Source organism: Pongo pygmaeus, chromosome 18 (genome assembly GCF_028885625.2).
Source record: "Pongo pygmaeus isolate AG05252 chromosome 18, NHGRI_mPonPyg2-v2.0_pri, whole genome shotgun sequence".
Taxonomy (NCBI): domain Eukaryota; kingdom Metazoa; phylum Chordata; class Mammalia; order Primates; family Hominidae; genus Pongo; species Pongo pygmaeus.
In genome coordinates, this window is record NC_072391.2 from 26,813,744 (window position 1) to 26,836,093 (window position 22,350).

General features: G+C 43.1%; 1 protein-coding gene across 2 annotated transcripts in view; it reads left to right on the forward strand.

Annotated features, from left to right (window-relative positions):
• The window catches only part of PRKCB (protein kinase C beta), a 386,071-nt gene that overhangs the window by 344,844 nt on the left and 18,877 nt on the right, over positions 1 to 22,350 (forward strand). For both annotated transcript variants that reach the window (XM_054454155.2, XM_054454154.2), the window contains exons 14-16: positions 3,148 to 3,228; positions 3,497 to 3,604; positions 11,406 to 11,546. In XM_054454155.2, the coding sequence (XP_054310130.1) occupies positions 3,148 to 3,228; positions 3,497 to 3,604; positions 11,406 to 11,546 (330 nt within the window). The remainder of the gene's footprint in view (positions 1 to 3,147; positions 3,229 to 3,496; positions 3,605 to 11,405; positions 11,547 to 22,350) is intronic.

Here is a 22,350-nt window from a genome sequence, read left to right on the forward strand (position 1 = left end):
TACTTGAGTAATAAAGTAATTCTTTAAAAATAATAAGGCTTTCCTTGGACCCAGTGAAGTTTTCCCTATGTGATATGCTTTGGTCTATTATCATTTTGTTAATTAATTAGATATGACACAATCCATAACACAACTTCCTGATAGGCCAGGGGTTCCATAATCTCTGGTTCTCAACTCTAACTGCAGTTTATAGTCATGAGGGAGCTTTTACAATGTAGGATGTAGCTGGGGCATGGTGGCTCACCCCTGTAATCTCAGGACTTTGGGAGCCTGAGGCAAGAAGATCGCTTGAGGGTAGAAGTTTGAGACCAGACTGGACAACATAGTGAGACCCTAATCTCTACAAAAAAATTTAAAAATTCGCCAGGTGCACTAGGTCACACCTGCTGTCCTGACTACTCGGGAGGCTAAGGTGGGAGGATCACTTGAGCCCAGCAGGTAGAGGCTGCAGTAAGCAGTGATCATGTCACTGTACCCCAGCCTGGGAAACAGAGTGAGACCCTGTCTCAAAACACACACACACACACACACACACACACACACACACACACACACACACACAAAAGCCATGTGGGATGCCCAAGCATCATCTCAGTAGAATCTCTGCAGGTGGAGGCCCAGGATCTGTGGTTCTCAGAAGTTCCTCAGAAGTTGCCTCATAGTGATTCAGGCAAGCACAAGAAACCCTGAACTGTGTTGCTGGTGAAGTTGCCTCCCCTCCAGCCCACAGATGGGAGGGATAAGCAGCAGATCAGGCTTTGTCATGAGCTAACCACATCACCTTCGGCAACTGCTGTCACATCCCAGGCTCTAGTTTCCTTTGTAAAAGGATTAACTTGTTGGATTGTCATGAGGATCAAATAAGACTTGAAGTACTTTAAAAGTGTGAAACACTTTTTTTTTTTTTTTTTTTTTTTTGAGACAGAGTCTCGCTCAGTCACCCAGGCTGGAGTGCAGTGGCTTAATCTCTACTCACTGCAAGCTCTGCCTCCTGGGTTCATGCCATTCTCCTGCCTCAGCCTCCCGAGTAGCTGGGACTACAGGCGCCCACCACCATGCCCAGCTAATTTTTTTGTATTTTTTTAGTAGAGACGAGGTTTCACCGTGTTAGCCAGGATGGTCGCAATCTCCTGACCTCGTGATCCACCCGCCTTGGCCTCCCAAAGTGGAAAACACTTTCAATGAGAAGTGTTCTCCTGGAATGCTTTCCCTTCCTTGTCTTGAGGGTTACTTCTCAGAATGCATTTCATTCATTCATAATTGACAAGTAAAATTGTATACATTTATCATGTGCAACATGTTGTTCTGAAATATGTATACATTATGGAATGGCTAAGTTGAGTTAATTAACGTATTTATTATCTCACACACTTATTTTTTTAATGGTAAAAACACTTAAAGATCCCTCAGCAATTTTCAAGAATACAATAGATTGTTATTAACTATAGTTACTGTGTTACACGATAGGTCTCTTGAATTTATTCCTCCTACTGAACTGAAATTTTGTATCCTGTAATCAACATCTCTGCATTTCTGATTTTGGAATAGAAATCAAAGTGGGAGATAGAGATCAAGAAACAAACATTCACTTTATAGCCAAGTTTGCTCAAATACCCTTTTTGAGTTAAACAAGCAATAACTGAATTATAAAACATTCTAGGATTAGTTAACATTTTGAGGGCATAATATGCGAAAGCCACCTAGTATCTCATTCATCCTCACATAACTCCATGATATAGAGATTATAGAAGTTCAGTAACTTCTCCTGTGGTCAGACAGCCAACCGGTAGACAGCAGTCAGGATTCAAAGTCAGACTGCCTAACCCTCAGACCTCAGCCTTTAGCCTTTGCTGTATTACCTCTTAATCTCTGACATGGTTAGTTTTACATCCCTGCATACTGAAAGATGGACAGTCACATGGCTCTTCTAGACTTTTCCATGTTCTGGCAGTTTGGGAATATGAATTAAAAATTTCACAACCATATATACCATATGATCCACCAATTCTACATCTAGGAGTTTAGCTTAAGGAAATACTTGGACAGATGTCCAAATGTCTAATTACAAGAATATGTTACAGCATTGGAAGAAACCTAATCAATTGGAAATTTATAAGATAGATTTTGGCATATCCATTCAACGGAATGCTATGCACAGATAAAAATTGATTATGTTCATATACAAATATTAAATTAGCAAGGAAAACTTAAGTGAATAACTGGGTTTATTAAAGATCTATTGCCCATAATCCCAGTGCTTTGGGAGGCCAAGGTGGGAGTTTTGCTTGAGTTTGAGATCAGTCTGGGCAATATAGAGAGACCCCATCCCTACAAAAAATTAAATAATTAGCATGGTGGTGAGCACCTGTAGTCCCAACTACACAGGAGGCTGAGGTGCGAGGATTGCTTGAGCCCAGGAGGCCAAGGCTGTGAGCTGTGAGCTGTGATCTCGCCACTGCACTCCAGCCTGGGTGACAAAAAGAGACACTATCTCAAAAAAAAAAAAAAGAAAAAAGAAAAAAAATCGTCCAAATACTAAAGTGTTTATGTAAAACACACATATACACACAGAGTTTAATATGTATTCAGAGAAAAGAGTATGGAATGAAGTAGACCAAATATTAGTCATAATTTTTCTCTTAATAAAGGATTATGGGTGATTTTCATGTTATTATCTCAGCTTAGCTATCTTTTATAAAAAAATATTAAAATAGTGACAAATGTTATTATCTCTTAAACATTTTTATTTTTAATTATGTTTTAAAAACATGTAACGTAAAATTACTATTTTAACCAGTTCTGAGTATACAGTTTAGTAGTGTTAAGTATATTTACATTATTGTGTAAATGTTGTAACTTTTACAGAGGAGCAAAGACAGTTTTTCCTTTTAAAAATTCCATGCTCACTGTTTTGAAAATAATAATAACAATACACCTTACTTAGTGCTTCGAAAAGGCAATGTGACAGCCACAGGTGTTTGCCTAGCTGCAGGTGCCTCTGCAAAACATGTCTGTCATTCCCTGAGTAGCTAATGTAAAGAAACAGCTCAGGTGGGCACTGGCCTTCTTGTAAAAGAAGAGTGAAATCTGTCTCCAGAAGAAACATGAACTGCAAACTTCCCTGATAGGATGACTTCTCTTTTCTAGATAATTGCTTATCAGCCCTATGGGAAGTCCGTGGATTGGTGGGCATTTGGAGTCCTGCTGTATGAAATGTTGGCTGGGCAGGTAATTGAATTTTAAGTGATTGATAAGAGAAGTCCTCCCTTCCCCCATCCACATGGTTTCTTTAGGAGAATGCATGTTTGGTAACAGCTCATAAATTGGAACCTCTATGACTTTCCCGGCCTTGGGGTCATACAAGTCTGTGGTCATTTGAAAGCCTGGGTGTGTGGCTTCACTGTGGGCCCCAGGGAGGAGGGTCTGCCAGTTGAGGGGAGCTAGGGGGAGGGTTCAAGCAGGGATTCTTCTCCTTCCACCCTCCCCCGTCATACAGGCACCCTTTGAAGGGGAGGATGAAGATGAACTCTTCCAATCCATCATGGAACACAACGTAGCCTATCCCAAGTCTATGTCCAAGGAAGCTGTGGCCATCTGCAAAGGGGTAAGTACATCTCTTAAAGCTGTGACCAGGACCACCACATGCAGGCATGTGGGCTGTACCTTGCCCAAGAACACCCCACCAGAGGGGAACAGAGCCTGAACTCCACCCTTCACTCCATTTGCCAATATGAGAACCCTGGTGTGGAGCTGCTACCTCCCGGAGGAGACAGAGCTTTTTTTCTGATTTGCACAGAAGTGCTGTAGAGAGCTGCCTGCGGCTGCGTCTTGCTGCTGGCTGGGCTGCAGTCTCTGAACCAGCACAGGGGAATGCTTATTGAATGAATGAGGTAGAAAGCACAGAGATTTTGTCAAAGAGCTGGAAGTCATGGGAAAGGGCACAAGAGGTCTTTGGCACAACTCAGGCTATCATGCCCTGCTCTGCTGTATGTGTTTAGTTAATACTAAGAGCGTGCAACTTTTGTTCTAAAAAATACCACGCAGTGTTGAGGTTAAGGAATTCTCTAGATAAGCAGACTGAAATTCAGTGTACTCAAAATCCCACTGTCTCCTCTCCCCAGACACACACACAAATGGCTAAAAAGGCATGCATGCTTGGACATCTACAGTTTATGCACAGGGCACCTGTGAAGAAAGCAGGATGTGTGTTTATGGGGAAGGATTGTTTGTTTTGCATCTTGTGTTGGACCAGGGCATACTCACAGTGACTTTTGTGAGATCCTAAAGATCAGCGACCCTCACCTTTGGAGCCATCAGGATAACCCGAAGTGCCTTACCAGAATGCACATGCTTCTGCCTCACCCCAGAGATTAAGTCTGGGTATGAGTATTTTGGAAAAGTCTCCATTTGGCTTGCAGACCACTGCCTTTAAACATACTGTCCAAATGAAGTGATTTTTCAACTCTGATGGAAGCCTGAAAGCAATAGAATTAGACGCCCAGAAAATATGTTCCACACATAATATACTAATAAAGGATTTGCTCTCCCTCCACCCAGTGGTACAGGTTAGAACATGGCCGTGCCTTAATCAGCGGGTTCCCACCTGTGTGTCTGAATAAACCAGGGCTGCCAGTCCTAGATCTCTGGGATGTTTGCAGACTTTTCATGCCCTACTTTGCTCTTCCTGACCCCAGCCAGATGTTGGATGCACTGTCTTGGGTGAAGGAAAGCTGGGAAACTCAGGCAGGCCAATCTGAGGCCTGGCCCAGTTTGGAATAGCTGGGCCAGCCTCTCAGCCTAAAAGCGCCTTGTCACACTGCCTAAATTCCCACTCTTAATGAATCACCTAAGGTTTGCACCTCAGCTGCATAGGCTAAGATGCATGTATCCCTAGGGAAACCACCTGTGAATTAGTCTCAATCCCTTACATCTAAAGTGAATTGCTTGAAAATATTTTCTTTGAGGGTGTGGGGCAGGGAGAGAGAAAATGAAGAATAGAGAGGGGAGTCCCAGAGGTGCATTAGGAACCCAAGCAAAGCCCATAAAGAAAAGGAAGGCACACACGAAGGCCACTACAGGCCCCCGTAGACAAGTTATTGAAGGGTGGGAGTGGGTAGAGGGAAGGTGGTACCTGGAGCTTTTAGTTTATTTAATAATTGCCAGCATATAGACATGAAGTCCTTGCCAAGCCTATGTCCTGAATGGTAATGCCTGGGTTTTCTTCTAGGGTTTTTATGGTTTTAGGTCTAATGTTTAAGTCTTTAATCTATCTTGAATTAATTTTTGTATAAGGTATAAGGAAGGGATCCAGTTTCAGCTTTCTACATATGGTAGCCAGTTTTCCCAGCACCATTTATTAAATAGGGAATCCTTTCCCCATTGCTTGTTTTTCTCAGGTTTGTCAAAGATCAGATAGTTGTAGATATGCGGTGTTATTTCTGAGGGCTCTGTTCTGGTCCATTGATCTGTATCTCTGTTTTGGTACCAGTACCATGCTGTTTTGGTTACTGTAGCCTTGTAGTATAGTTTGAAATCAGGCAGTGTGATGCCTCCAGCTTTGTTCTTTTGGCTTAGGATTGACTTGGCAATGCGGGCTCTTTTTTTGGTTCCATATGAACTTTAAAGTAGTTTTTTCCAATTCTGTGAAGAAAGTTATTGGTAGCTTGATGGGGATGGCATTGAATCTATAAATTACCTTGGGCAGTATGGCCATTTTCATGATATTGATTCTTCCTACCCATGAGCATGGAATGTTCTTCCATTTGTTTGTATCCTCTTATTTCATTGAGCAGTGGTTTGTAGTTCTCCTTGAAGAGGTCCTTCACATCCCTTGTAAGTTGGATTCCTAGGTATTTTATTCTGTTTGAAGCAATTGTGAATGGGAGTTCACTCATGATTTGGCTCTCTGTTTGTCTGTTATTGGTGTATAAGAATGCTTATGATTTTTGTACATTGATTTTGTATCCTGAGACTTTGCTGAAGTTGCTTATCAGCTTAAGGAGATTTTGGGCTGAGACAATGGGGTTTTCTAGATATACAATCATGTCATCTGCAAACAGAGGCAATTTGACTTCCTCTTTTCCTAATTGAATACCCTTTATTTCCTTCTCCTTCCTAATTGCCCTGGCCAGAACTTCCAACACTATGTTGAATAGGAGTGGTGAGAGAGGGCATTCCTGTCTTGTGCCAGTTTTCAAAGGGAATGCTTCCAGTTTTTGCCCATTCAGTATGATATTGGCTGTGGGTTTGCCATAGATAGCTCTTATTATTTTGAGATACGTCCCATCAATACCTAATTTATTGAGAGTTTTTAGCATGAAGGGTTGTTGAATTTTGTCAAAGGACTTCAAGTTTAAAACACCAAAAGCAATGGCAACAAAAGCCAAAATTGACAAATGGGATCTAATTAAACTAAAGAGCTTCTGCACAGCAAAAGAAACTACCATCAGAGTGAACAGGCAACCTACAAAATGGGAGAAAATTTTCACAACCTACTCATCTGACAAAGGGCTAATATCCAGAATCTACAATGAACTCAAACAAATTTACAAGAAAAAAACAAACAACCCCATCAAAAAGTGGGCAAAGGACATGAACAGACACATCTCAAAAGAAGACATTTATGCAGCCAAAAAACACATGAAAAAATGCTCACCATCACTGGCCAGCAGAGAAATGTAAATCAAAACCACAATGAGATAACCATCTCACACCAGTTAGAATGGCAATCATTAAAAAGTCAGGAAACAACAGGTGCTGGAGAGGATGTGGAGAAATAGGAACACTTTCACACTGTTGGTGGGACTGTAAACTAGTTCAACCATCGTGGAAGTCAGTGTGGTGATTCCTCAGGGATCTAGAACTAGAAATACCATTTGACCCAGCCATCCCATTACTGGGTATATACCCAAAGGACTATAAATCATGCTGCTATAAAGACACATGCACACATATGTTTATTGCAGCACTATTCACAATAGCAAAGACTTGGAACCAACCCAAATGTCCAACAATGATAGACTGGATTAAGAAAATCTGGCACATATACACCATGGAATACTATGCAGCCATAAAAAACGATAAGTTCATGTTCTTTGTAGGGACATGGATGAAATTGGAAATCATCATTCTCAGTAAACTATCGCAAGAACAAAAAACCAAACACCGCGTATTCTCACTCATAGGTGGGAATTGAACAATGAGAACACATGGACACAGGAAGGGGAACATCACACTCTGGGGACTGTTGTGGGATGGGGGGACAGGGGAGGGATAACTTTAGGAGATATACTTAATGCTAAATGATGAGTTAATGGGTGCAGCACACCAGCATGGCACGTGTATACATATGTAACTAACCTGCACATTGTGCACATGTACCCTAAAACTTGAAGTATAATAATAATAATAATAATAATAATAAAATAATAATTGCCAGCATATAAGGATCCGGAGATTCCTCAAAAACATTCAGCTTTCAGGTTTCTCTTGAAAAATCAGATCTTGCCACATTGGCCTGTCATTCTAACAAAGCACCAGTCAGCTGGACTGGAAACCATGGCCCTCTGTAGTTGGAGCTTGCCCTCTGTAATTCACAGAAATTCTCATTTGGCCAATTCTATCCAAGTTCAAATCCTGGTTCAGGCATTAATTGCTGTAGGACCATGGGGAAGTTGTTTGACGGCATCTGCAGATTGGGGATAATAATAGCACTCCACACTGGGTTCTTTGATGACTAAACAGCTGAATACTGTAAATCACTTAGAATAGAGGCTGGCACTCTGCTCCAAGCCCCTTGGAAGTTATTATTACTATTACTAGTGCTGACGCTATTGTGTTATCTGCCAGGTTCCTCTTGGCATTTGAGTTTGCATCCCCTGGAATTGCAACTTTTAAAGGAGGGGATTCTGGAGATCAAGGGACCCTTTGCAAATCTTGACCTTTCTACTTTCTAGGCTCAAGGTGTTTTTTTTGTTTTGTTTTGTTTTGTTTTGACAACGTCTAGCTCTGTCACCCAGGCTAGAGTGCCGTGGAGTGATCATGGCTCACTGTAGCCTTGATCTCCCAGGCTCAAGGGATCCTCCTGCCTCTGCCTCCCAAAGTACTGGGATTACAGATATGGGCCACTGCACCCAGCCTAGGTGCAAGATCTTAAGCCACTTCCTTTGCATCTCTGGGCTTCTGTTTATTTTAAAAAATGGAATAGTAGTACTCATTGAAAATAATTTTTCAGAGCATTAAATGAGATAACATAAGAGAAAGCTCCTTGCATGATGTGGGCACATAGTAGGTGTTTAATACATCCACAGGGTCCTCCCCTTCACACGCCCGCCCTGCCTGGACAGCTGGGGGTTCTAAGTGGGTCATGGAGGAGAGAGGGTTTTCCAGGTCAGCTGCCTTCAGCTCCCGCTCCAATTAGCAGTTTCCCTGGTAGAGCCGTTTTCTATTAATTCAGGACCCATAACCTTCATGATTAACTGGGGTGACTCTCTTACTATTGAGTTTGGGGATCATTATTAATTGAGTGGGCTGAGTCCAATGGGGCTCTTCCTTCAAGGAGGATACTCCAAAAACGAGTGATGCTCAAGCAAACAGCCAAATGCTTCCTCCGGAACAGCGAGCCCCAGGGGATACGTCTGGGAGGTGATCAGAGATTGGAACAGTGATTAAATCCAGCTGTCTACATGGCTTCGGGCACATTAGAGCAGAGTGCGGGAACTGGGCAGAGACTCCGAATTAATGCTGGATGTTTCTGCAGTACCTTTTCTTTGCTTGGCATCCTCCTGCTTAGACAGAAACAGTTGAGCTTTTGAAAACAGTCACCTGTTTAATTGAAGCAGTGTCCTTTATATGTCCATTCCCTTAAAGGCCCGATTTTCTACTAAAAAAAGTTAGTAAAACCTTACTCAGATGGCTATTCCCACTTTGAACAAACTTGAAGCAAACAGAAGCCCAAATAGGCTGTACCTTAGGGTGAAAACCAACAGACACTGAACAGTTGAGACTGAACATAAAGCTATAAGAGTCCTGAGCCAGGCAGAGCTGTTCAAAGCCTTGCCCTGCTCCTTATCTGTTTGACCTTAGACAGATGACTTTACTTCTCTGCACCTACATCCTTTACCTGGAAAATGGGAGATAATAGTTGCTGAGGCCTCAGAGTATTGTTGCAAAGGTTAAAGAGTAATGGGTAATGGCCGGGAAGCCCTTAGCACGGAGCCTGAACGCATATGTTGTCATGCTCAGTACACGGAAACCGTTATTGATATTATCAGTGTGAACCAAAACCTCACTGCCCTTTCTTTCCTCCCATCCTAATCTTACACAAATGTCAAGCCTTGGCTCAATTTCCTTACCCTCCATAAATCTCTCCTGACAAAGCCAGGCCACAAAAATTCCTGAGAAAACCACGTGTGAAATGCGCTCCCATTTTTCTTAAAAGCCCAAGTTTTAGAGCTAGGCAGAGGTGGAGTCTGCACCCAGCTCTTAGTGACTCTGCCACTTCCTGTCTCTTGAGTCCTTGCTGTTCCTCAACTTCTCTGAGTGTTCATTGCCTTTTTATTCAAATGGGAAAAATAGTATACTCACCTCATTGGGTTATTATGACGATTAGGGAAGATCATGCATGTAAGTGAAGAAGTAGCAGCTGGGCATGGTGGCTCTCGCCTGTAATCCCAGCACTTTGGGAGGCCGAGGTGGGCGGATCATGAGATCAGGAGATCGAGACCATCCTGGCTAACATGGTGAAACCCCGTCTCTACTAAAAATACACAAAAATTAGCCGGGCATGGTGGCGGGCGCCTGTAATCCCAGGTACTCGGGAGCTGAGGCAGGAGAATGGTGTGAACCCGGGAGGCGGAGCTTGCAGTGAACCGAGATCACGCCTCTGCACTCCAGCCTGGACAACAGAGTGAGACTCTGTCTCAAAAAAAAAAAAAAAAAAGAAGTAGCTAAGTGCTCAGTAATTTCCCCACCCTGGAGGATACACTTTATATGACAAGTACATGCTTGTGTGTGTGACCACAAATTACCTGGTAAGGGGGCAACAGGCTGAGTGACTATCCAACAGTGTAGGAATGAATTTCTGGGTTCATCCCTTCCCCATCATCAGCAAGTCCTGGGCAGAAGATTCTGCCATCATGGGCTGCTCAATGTGATGTCAACTCCGGAAAGCTTTTGGACTTGTATGCTTCTTTCTTTTTAAATTAATCACCAAGTCTTCTGTCTTTACTCTCTGTGCATTTGCTCAAGTCTTGAGATCAGAGATATTTTCATGCTGCTTTGGACTCATTTACAAGAGGAAGCCTGTCTGGTTTCATCTTGGAGCATCTATTCATCTTGTTATTTAGCATTCAGAGACCCAAAGATGGAGGGTTTTGATAATTAAGTAATTTAAACGGAACACCAAAGAAACCTCAGCGGTGTTGTGTGTAATGTATGATACAGGGGAAATGAGCTGGGCTAGGTTTTGACTATTTAATGAGCTTTCAGAAAGTAATTACTTGAAACTTGGGCCCCTTTGACTAACACTTTTTCTTCTGTTTTGTCATTTTTGCAAGTGCTTTACTGAGAAATGCAAATGCTATCTGAATGAATGTAGCCTTTGCTTTTGTCAAACTCCAGTTTTCTTGTTGTGGGAGGAGGGAAGTTTGAAGATATTGAAACTGTCCTAATTACATGCACTGGTAATTACACAAAACTTATTCTTAAACCAAAATGGATAAATGGATCATGTGGCATTTCTTTTTTTCTTTTTTTTTTTTGTTTTTTATTTTTGTTTTTTGTTTTTTTTTGAGACGGAATCTCTCTCTGTCGCCAGATTGTAGAGTGCAGTGGCGCGATCTCAGCTCACTGCAACCTCCACTTCCCGGGTTCAACAATTCTGCCTCATCCTCCCGAGTAGCTGGGACTACAGGTGTGTGCCACCATACCCAGCTAATTTTTGTATTTTTAGTAGAGACAGGGTTTCACCATGTTGGCCAGGATGGTCTCGATCTCTTGACCCTGTGATTCGCCCACCTCGGCCTCCCATAGTGCTGGGATTACAGGTGTGAGCCTTTGTGCCTGGCCCTCTTGCGGCATTTCTAACTTGAAGTTCACGGCCACATTCAGGCTTCGTTTTGATTAACCATAAGAGATGAATGGCAGTGGGTCCTATTATCAGGTCCTCTCTTGCAAAGTCCTGGCTGGGATTTTTTGCTGGGATAAAAAGCAAAAAACAAAAATGAGTTGAGATTCTTCATTTGTGCTTTCTTTCCTAAATTATTTTCCTAAATTTGTAATTATTTTCCTAAATTATTACATTGGAGTAATTTTCCTAAATTATTACATTGGAGTAATAATTTCTGAGTGTCTTACATTTCCCCTTCTGAAACTGATCAAATTCAATGTTTTTCTTTCTCTTGAAGCTGATGACCAAACACCCGGGCAAACGTCTGGGTTGTGGACCTGAAGGCGAACGTGATATCAAAGAGCATGCATTTTTCCGGTATATTGATTGGGAGAAACTTGAACGCAAAGAGATCCAGCCCCCATATAAGCCAAAAGCTGTAAGTAGCCCGTTCTCTCTGACTGCCGGGTATTCACACACAAGGTATTCTTGCCTGTGCCCCGTGTTTTCCAAATGCTCCCTGAGGGGTAGACATCAATGTGTCTACTGGAACATGGGTGTATGTATTCACACATATGCACAAAATCACTGGATACTAAGATGGACATTTCCATTGGCCCAGCTTAGTCTCTATAAAGATGGAAATGACGATGCCTATTGAATTTTTGTTTCATCGATTCAATTATTGTAACTGTCTTAGCTGACAACTTTCTGAGAATGGTTCTTGGGTGAGCAGAGTTCAGATCCATTTCTGGACTGTGATAAAGGGTCTAATTTTGCCCTCATTCTTTCTCTTGGTTCAACTGTGTCATTTTCTCTTCATACTGACATTGAAAAGGTCATGTTGTTTATCTCAACAGTATTTAAATTTAATTCTGAAACATACACTATGTCTGAGTCAGTAAATAAGATGGCAGTTCAGCAGCCAGCTCCCACCCAAGGCAAAACAGAGTGAAGCAGAGACTGAAGTCCTCTTGAACTGAAGACCCCCTCCTGGAGGGTTTGGGTGTGGAGACGGCTTTGACATAAGTTTTATAATGCAAGAATAAAACTCTCACATTTCCCACAGTCCATGTACCCACAGGAAGGTTTTCTATCCCCAAAGACTCAGCAGGAAGTACTTGTCGGCATCAGGAAAGAAGAGTTTACACCTGAATTAATCAAACTGCTATGCTGCTGGGAGGATATTTCTTTGTGAAATTAAATAGAGGGCAGACTTGGTGACTCGATGATGGGTTGTAAGACTACTGACTGAGGCTGAAGAGTGAACATAAACACCGTCATTGAAACCTAATGTTGTAAGGGTTTGAGTGTTAAGATGAAGAAGATAATAATGGTAGTTATTTTGATACTAGCATTGTTATTCATTTCTTGAGCACTTACGTGCTAGGCACGTAATGATAATAGTTTTGACATCAGAGGGTTGTTCTGATGCATAAAGCACTTTGTACAAGCCTGGTACAGAGGAGGCACTCACAGAGAGCTGATCATGGTTTTCGTTAGCTGTGTCATACATTAATTAACGTCTCCATGTAGGGTCTTTGAGGGGCAGAATCCTGCTGCTGCTATTCCTTAAGGTAACATCTGTGTGTACATTGGGGTTGAAGAGGGCCCCACGTGTCATTTGACAGCATCACAGCTTTTATGGGACCATTTGGAAAAAGATGAAAAGGTAACCTGGAAAGGAAGAGTGAGCTCTTTGTTCAGGAAACCGGGAACTCAGAGGTGAGATGCGTAACTCATATGGTTTTTGTGGGGTTATTTATGAGATCTCGAAATGTGGACCTCCCTTTCTTCACTTGGCCAGATGCACACGCTCCCATCCCCACCAGCATAGAAGCCAGCAGACATCTGGGGGTCATGTTATAGCTGTAGTGCAGTGGTTTGCAAAGTGTGCTGTCTATCAGTATGCAGTATCAGTATGCAGTGTCACAGCCAGTGGTATCGACATCTCCTGAGCACTTTAGAATGAAGTTCTTGGGCTCCACCCCAGACCTCCTGAATCAGACACTCTAGGGGTGGGGCCCAGTGTTCTGTGTTTAATAGGCTCTCCAGGTGACTTGATGAGCTCTCAAGGTTGAGAATCACTGCTGTGGAGTTTGGCATTAGGAGCTCAGCCAGGGAAGCTAGGCAGAGACCAGAGGGAGGTAGCATGGAGAATCATCTCCTTTTTTTTCTTTTTTTAAAGACAGGGTCTTCTTCTGTTACCCAGGTTGGAGTGCAGTAGTGCGATCACAGCTTACTGCAGCCTCAACCTCCAGGGCTCATGCGATGCTCTCACCTCCGCCTCCTGAGTAGCTGGGACTACAGGAGTGTACCACCATGTCTGCCTAATTTTTTATTTTTATTTTTAAATAAATGGGGTCTTGGCCGGGTGCGGTGCCTCACGCCTATAATCTCAGCACTTTGGGAAGCCAAGGTGGGTGGATCACCTGAGCTCAGGAGTTCGAAACCAGCCTGGCCAACATGGTAAAACCTCATCTCTACTAAAAACATACAAAAATTAGCTAGGTGTGATGGTGGGTGCCTGTAATCCCAGCTATTCGTGAGGCTGAGGCAGGAGAATTGCTTGAACCCGAGAGGCAGAGGTTGCAGTGAGCCGAGATTGCGCCACTGCACTCCAGCCTGGGTGACAGAATGAGACTCTGTCTCAAATAAATAAATAAATAAATAAATAAATAAATAAATAAAAATAAATATAAATAAATAAATGTGGTCTTGCCATGTTGCCCAGGCTAGTCTCAAATTCCTGGGCTCAAGTGATCCTCCAAAAACCTCAGCCTCCCAAAGTACTAGGATTACAGGTGTGAGCCACTGCACACAGCCAAGAGAATCATCTCTTTAAGTGGAAGACACTGGTCCTCCTTCTAGTCAGGGCATGGGGTGGTGGCTTCCAGAAGAGGTCACAGACTCAGATGCCTACAGAGACCAAGCAGATAATATGAATGAGGGAAGAGGGCTGGTGAGATAGAAGAGAAAGTGTTGGAGATCGATGCAAGCCAGAGAGCAGGTGAGCTACCTAACAGGTTCAGCTGATGTTCACCTCCCGATGGCCTGCCCTGCAGGATGCAGCCTCCGCAGGGCTGCTCCATCTTCCTGGTTTTCAGGGGCTAGAACTCAGTGCTGTGGGATGCAGCAGACCTGTGAGTTGATTGACAGATCCTGTTACAGTCAGTGTAGTATGTAGGTCCTGTGTAGTAAGGGCTTAGTGAAATGGTGTATAAAGTTAAGATGTTTATATAAAATCTCACAATTTTGGCCGGGTACAGTGGCTCACACCTGTAATCCCAGCACTTTGGGAGGCTGAGCCAGGCGGATCACCTGAGGTCAGGAGTTTGAGACCAGCCTGGCCAACATGGTGAAACCCCATCTGTACTAAAAATACAAAAATTAGCTAGATGCGATGGCATGCACCTGTAGTTGTAACTACTTGGGAGGCTGAGGATAGAGAATCGCTTGAACCTGGGAGGCAGAGGTTGCAGTGAGCTGAGATTGTGCCATTGCACTCTAGCCTGGGTGACTGAGCAAGACTCCATCTCAAAAAAAAGCAAAAACAACAACAACAACAACAAAAAAAAAAACCTCACAATTTCTTTTATATATCAGAACAAATTTTTGAAAATTAAACACAGTTCGGGGCAAATAAAACACACCTACACCCATATGTATCCCATGCATTGTTGGTTTATAGCCTCAGGGGTAGTGATGGTTCAAAGTCAGGTTGCTGTTTAGCCAGCGTCTGTTAGCAGTGGTTATTTACAACCAGAGTCCATTTTGACCAGTTAAATATTTTGAATAGCCCTGCTAAGCAGTAATGAATATAAAAGGTCTAGCCTTGTGCCTGGCTCATAGAAAGCACTCAGGAAAAGGTAGCTGTTATTATCACTGATAATATAAAAAGATTACAATACTTAGTCATTATCAACAAGATCCCTCAACTCTTCGGCATTTGATATGATTTCCCACTGACCTATGTCTTGAATTCCTCCATGTGGGTTTAACAATGACTTTCATAGTACAGTGATCAGGCTGTGCTACATACTTCAAAATGTTCTGGTACCAGTTCTAAAGGAGCAGGTGCTACCTTCAATCTCCTTAGACTGAATTAGAAGTAATAATAAATGATACATCATCCAGGTACGGTGGCTCATGCCTGTAATCCCCACACTTTGGAAGGCTGAGGCAGGCAAATTGCTTGAGCCCAGGAATTTGAGACCAGTCTGGGCAACATGGCAAAACCCCATCTCTACCAAAAATACAAACATTAGTGGGCATGATGGCATCCACCTGTAGTCCCAGCTACTCAGGAAGCTGAGGTGGGAGGATCTTGATCCTGGGAGGTTGAGGCTGCAATGAGCCATGAGCCATGATCATGCCAGTGCACTCCAGCCTGGGCAACAGAGCAAGACCCTGTCTCAGAAAAAAAAAAAAAAAGATACATCACCTACCCATTTGATCCAGCCTGCCCGTATGCCTTTTACATTGCAAATGCATTGCATCAGAGCCCTCCTTCCCCCAATCCCAGGATTTTATATTTCTCCTTCCTCACCCCTTCTTAACTGTCTGCCACTTCCAAAAGGCCCATGGTGAGCGTGTGCAGAGTTCCATGTGCCTTGTGGGATGTGAAAAGGCATGCCTGTATCTGTCAGCATTTCTGATTCATGCATGCTATTAAATAGAGTGTGGTGAGAGAAAAAACAAGGAACAATAACAGAGGATTATATTCGAACATCAGTGAAGGGTGCTATTATTGGAGGTTCATTAAAATAACTTTAAATGGGTTTTTCTAAGTTGTTCTCAATGCCATCTTTTATTGTGGCAAGGAGCTGTTCACAGAGCATTGTTTGTATTGAAATACACTAGATTTGGTGTATTGTTGCAGGGAACAAGAGTCATTTTTTTTTTAATGTTCGCCTAGTTGTGGGTTGCTTTTGCTTTAAAACACCCAAATGGCTTTCTGTTGCCCCAGTCTCATATCTAATGCTCCTTGGCATATATGGCTTTTGAGGTCTCCCAATGCTAGATCTCTGTCCTCTTCCTAGCTTTAGCTCCTGACTCCAAGAACAGCATTCCTGGGCTGCTTTTAGTCCCTCAAACATGCAGTGCCTTGTTTTCCCTTGCCTGCTTCATCTGTGCAGAGCCATGCACCTGGGATGCCCAAAGCCCTTTCCTATGCTCTCACCAGCCCCCTGATCCCCACCGTGCCTTGCCTTTTCCCCCTCATCAAATCAGTAGAACATCACCCGCTCAGGGAGGCTCTTGTTGATTCCTGAGTAGATATCTGCTACTGTCCCATCAACAAATTCATCACAGGTTGTAATAACATGTTCAATCTCATGCCTGTCTTTTTGACTCCTTTAAGATGGTGACTTTCTCCGTGTCAAATCCCAGTGCCTAGCATAGGGTTTAGCACATTATAGGTGCTCAAGAATTCTTACTGAATGAGTGAATGGCCATAAAACAGGATGCTGTAATGCAGTGTGCTGTGGAACGTAAAGGAGTCTTTTGGGATATATATTAGAGTGCGTGGTGTTTTTCTTATGTACAGCAGGGTATCGCAAATAAATTGGTTGTTGTATAAGTTACCACCTATTTATAAAGGACTATAATTTGGCTGCTGATTTTGCAAACTGTCATGGCATCGTGTGGTTTTGCAGTGTGTGTTGGGAGAGGGTGCTGGTGAAGGATCTGAAGAGGCAATGCATTGAATCATAGGACTTTGGGTAGAGAGATCTGCAGCTTCCTGCAGTCTAACCTTACACAGTCCAATCCAGTGTTACAGATGCCATGATGTAGCCTAGCAGAGTGTCTTAAATTTTAATGTGCATACACGAGTCACCTGGGTATCTGGCTAAAATTCTTACTCAGCCAGTCTGCGGTGGGGTTTCAGATTCTGCATTTCTCACAAGCTCCCAGGGGATAGGACACTGTGGGGCCAGGGACTCCACCTTTATGTAGCAGGGGCTAGAAGTCAGTGCTGCAGGGTGCAGCAGGCCTGTGAGTTGATTGGCAGAACCTGTTGTAGCAGTGAAGTAGGTAGACCCTGTGTAGTAAGGGCTGTAGTGAAGGAGTATATACAGTTAAGTATAGAATGTTCTGGTGAAGTTGTTGTTCAGGGCACACAGCAGGCTGTTCCTGGCCAGCATGTGGTGGGAGAAAGGTGGTGGTTTGGATACTAAAGGGCAGACTGTGTCGCTGAGTGCGTGATGGAGCAGTGGCTTGGGAAGAAGCTTGTACTGGTTCTGTCCTCTGGTGGGGATGTTATCAGATATTGAGTCATCCATTCAGTGGGTGATGAGGTTAGGTACTGTTCTAGGTGATGGGAACATAGCACTAAAAATAATTAACATCCCTGCCCTCATGGAGCTTATATTCTAGGGAGAGTGGGCAAAATAATAAACATAGAAACAAGTGAAATATACAATGTGTCAGAAGTTGATAAACATTATGCAGGAAGCTGAAGTAGGGATGGAGATTGGAAGAGCCAGGTCAGGGAGATGTCCATATAATAGACTAGGTGGAGAAAATGACATTTCAGCAAATACAGGAAGAAGATGAGGGAGGTGGGAGCCATGTATATATCTGGGTGAGGGAGGAGAGTGATTTGGTTGGTAGTAGCAGATGCAAAGGCCCTGAGGCAGGAGCTTGCCTGGCATGGTCAAGGGAGAACAAGGAGTGCAGGTGGCTGAGCCAAGGGGTTGAGGGAGAAAGGAAAAGGGGGTGTGAGATCAGAGAGGCCAAAGGAAAGCACAGGCCACTGAAGGATCTTTGGCTTTTACACCAACTCGTGAGCCAAGAAATAACATGTTCTGACTTTGGGTCTTTAAAGGATCCCTCTGAGTGCTGCAGGGACAACGGTGAAATCAGGGAGACTGCTTAAGACTCTTGCCATAATCCAGGCAAAAGGTGATAGGCGCTTGGGCAGGTTGGAGCTGTTTGAGAACCCCTAAGTTGGCATCCTCAGGTCCTCCCCAGTTCCTGGCATCTTGTAGGCACTCAGTCATTGTCTCATGGGGACATGAAGGCACTGATGAACATGAGTCCCTGCAGACTGCCCACATGATTGCTCCTCAAGTATAAAACATGGTAGCCAAGAGTTTGGTCCCAGTAGCAATAGGATGAATGAATGAAATAGATGGTCAGGAAAGCTTCTGTGATACAGAGCGCTGGCTTGCAGGGCATAGAGCAGGAGGACATGGTTGTGCACTTGGTTGGACTTCCTCCTGTCCATCCTGTTGCAAAGGATGTAGTGATATCAGAGGGTACAGTGGCTGAGGGCTGTACCCAGGGAGTTGCTTTGTGTCTGGGTGATCCAGCTCAGAATTTTGCTGACTTGTAGCAGAAGGTGCATTGAGCCTTTGGCATGGATGAGCATATTTTATTGCAGAAGTAGTAGTACATGGAGCTATAATGTCACAGGACAAGATATGCTAGGTAATATGTTCAAATTGAAACGCCTAATGGAGAGTTTGATGGCATTCATGTATTGTCACGAATTGGCTTAATGAAGTCCTGTCACTCTTCCTCTGAAAGGCTCCCATAGTGTCCATAACACCTAATGAAGGGCTTACTGTGAAAACTGGGTAGGGGGAAGAGCCCAGGGTACAAGGATTCAGCTGCCTCAGAAGACAAACCAGGTAGCAGCATAGAAGCAGTGAGATGAAGAGGAAGAGAAAGCTAAGTAGGCTTCATTAGAGTCCTTGGAGTCTTTTCTGCTTTTTATTTATTTGTTTTTTCATTGTTTTTAATTAATTGCCCAGGCTGGTACCAAACTCCTGGTCTCAAGTGATCCTCCCACCTCTGCCTCTGAAAGTGCTGGGGGTTACAGGCATGAGACACTGTGCCTGGCACCTGTGGAGTCTTAAGCGCTAGAGTGTGTGTACAATGACCTGCCCAGTAGTAAACATGGCTCTAGTATTCTTTTAAAATATTATCAATCAGATCATCAATTGTTCTAAAATATGGTCAACCAGATTGTCAAGTGTTCTAAAATATGATGCATCTGATCGTCAATGCTCTTTGGGTAGGGCTTGAGGAGTACAACTTGATGAGAAGTAGACGTTAAGAGCCCCTTTCCTCCACTCCTGACATTGGAGCAACCATCCAGTCCTGTCTAGACATCATTAGAATGCTCATTCCCTCCTTCCTTCCATTCTAGCCTGTGTCAGGGCTCGCTAACTCCAAACCCACTTGTGTGACAGACTGATTCCAATCATTTCTGCTCCTGTTACCGATTCTTATCTGCACTTTACTTAAAGCCCCATAATTTTGAGGCATCTGCACATTAGGAAAGGCTGAAAACCTGGCAAGCTTTTATAGCTTGCAAAGGTCCTTGTCCTAAGCTCTGTTAGTATCATTTCCAAAATACTACTTGGGCTATCTGATCACATCCCATTGCCCGTATCCTCTGAGAGTCCAAATGCTGCACTGCTTCACAAACTAAATCATACTCACAGGACTTGGTTTCTCAGCAATTTTATCATCTGAAAACATTGTTTATGTAGCTGAGGTCAAAAGCTTCAAGTACTGCTTTAATGAGCTGCGAATCTGTTCATGTGACATTCTCTTCCAAACCCAATTGCCCTTTACACTGTATGAGTAAGTGCCTCTGTATGTGTGTGTCTGAATGTGTGTTTGATGTGCTGACATTTCTGAATTGAATCCAGAAAGTGTAACCTTTGTGTGTTTGCTGTTAAAACTCCAAATTCAAGCCTTAAGAAAAGGATCTAACACTTACTCAATATGATTTATTTAAGCGCAGAACCTAACTCCCCCAAAGTATCAAATACTCAAGAGAACAATTCCTTTTTGAAAATTGTGATTTAAAATAATTCTCATAAAATCTTTACTGTTCAAATATATTCGAAAATATATTGAGTTTTTGTCTGCATCAGGCACTGTTTTAACTGCCTTCCATGAATTGCCTCATTTAATTCTCTCAACTCTATAAGGTAGGGTTATCACCACATTATAGATGAGGAACTAGAGCTTGGAAAAGTTAAGGCATTTGCCCAAGGTCCAGCAACTAGAAAGTGGAGGAGCCAGGACTTGATCCCTGGACTGTACACTGCCCAAGACCCTTGTAAAGATTATTAGAAGCACTTGGAGCCCCTGGTAAGGTTTGTGGTTGTGCTAACAGGAGAGAGTCATGATAACACCATCGAATGGTGTCTATTACATAATAGAAAAAGACTGAGTATTCTTACAATTCAAATGATTTAAATTTATTTTAAAATATTGCAACAAATAAGTAGCATCTTCACACCTTTTATAATTCGTTGTCAGGATTTTAAAAGATGCAAATCTTATCTGTTCCTTAGGGCTTTGATTTTGAGGCTGACAAAGACAGCATGCATTGACTAACATCTGAAAGAAGGGCGTGGCAGCATTGAAATGAGGCAGCCGAGACAGGCTCATTAAGGAGTAGAGGTTTCCCTGCTCATTTCTGGTTGTTCTTTTGGGGTATCCACTGTGTGGAGTTTGCAGAGATCTTAATAAAAATATCAACCTACATTTATATACTGACAAACACATAGCCAAGAGCCATTTAGGACACATAGCTTGGAGTCTGTTTATCTGTCTCCACCTATCTACACACCCATGGAGAATCCATTTAAACTTCAGATCAAACCAGGCTCCCTTTAGATGGTTGGAATTGGCAGTTTCCTGAGCCAGGTGAAGTTCCTAAATCAGTTGCTGTCTTAGTCCATGTTGTGTTGCTATGACTGAATAGCACAGACTAGATAATTTATAAAGAAAAGAAATTTATTTCTTACAGTTCTGGAGGCTGGAAAGTCCAAGGGTGAGGGGCTTGCATCTGGTGAGACACTTCTTGCTGTGTCATCCCTTGGCAGAAGGTGAAGGACAAGAGAGAGTATGCGTGCATGTGTGTGCATATATATGCATATGCATACATGTGTGTGCACATACAGGGGAAAGATAGGGAGCCAAACTTATCCCTTTTATCAGGATCCCACTATCAAGATAGTGGTGTTAAGTTCTCATGAGGTGCCACCTCTCAACACTGTTGCATTGGAGATTCAGTTTCTAACACATGAAATTTGTAGGGCAAGTCAACCATAGAACCTACCAGATACATGACTTTGAGTCATGTATTATTATATTATTATTTATTATTATTATTGTTATTTTGATACTGGTCCATGGCCCAGGGATTGGGGATCCCTGCCCTAAATCATGAGGAAGATTGAGGCCCATGGGTGCCACAGATTGGTAGCCGTCAGCTTCTTACCACCTCCTGGCACCTCCATAGTCATCTTGACCTCCTTGCCTGGCTTCCATCTCTGTCTTAGCAAATATGTGTTCCCTCCCCCAACTCATGTGAGACTTACCCTCACTCCTGCTCTGGACTCCACCCTCTCGATCCTTCATGCTTATCTCCCCTTTTAGTCTGTGTCTACAGCTTCTCTCTGTATCAACAAAACTCCTATGGTTTCAAATAGGAACCTGATTTAAATTGACTTTTAAGCAAAAAATAATGATAGTTAGTATTCAGATGTAGATGGATCATCTACATCCGGTCCCAAACAATGCCAGCAGGGAAACATTTATCTATATCCCTTAGGATTACTTTCCCCACTGTGTTGACTTCATTCTTCATTCTCAGAAGGCTTTCTTGGGCACATAGCAACTCCCAATTTATGTCCCATTATCTCTGCAACTTCTACCAAAGAAAAGGGCTTCCTTTTTATAAAATCCCAGCAGCCTAGGACTCAATCTTTTTGGAAGATATTGGGTCATATGCCCATCTCTAAGGGAATTGCTCACTGCACCAGGGGGATGGTATATGCTGATTGACAGGGCCTGGATCACCAGCCCCTCTTAGCCAGAGAGCTGGATCTAATCCAGACATTTTGAAAAAAGAGAAGGAATGTCCTATCTAAATCAGACATTTTGAAAGAAGAGAAGGAATATCTCCTTTAAGAAAAATAAAGCCACTGTCATGGCCGCGTGTGGTGGCTCACACCTGTAATCCCAGCACTTTGGGAGGCTGAAGCGGATGGATCATGAGGTCAGGAGATCGAGACCGTCTTGGCTAACACGGTGAAACCACGTCTGTACTAAAAAATACAAAAAATTAGCCGGGCGCGATGGTGGGTGCCTGTAGTTCCAGCTACTTGGGAGGCTGAGGCAGGAGAATGGCGTGAACCCAGGGGGCAGAGCTTGCAGTGAGCCGAGATAGCACCACTGCAGTCCAGCCTGGGCGAAAGAGTGAGACTCCG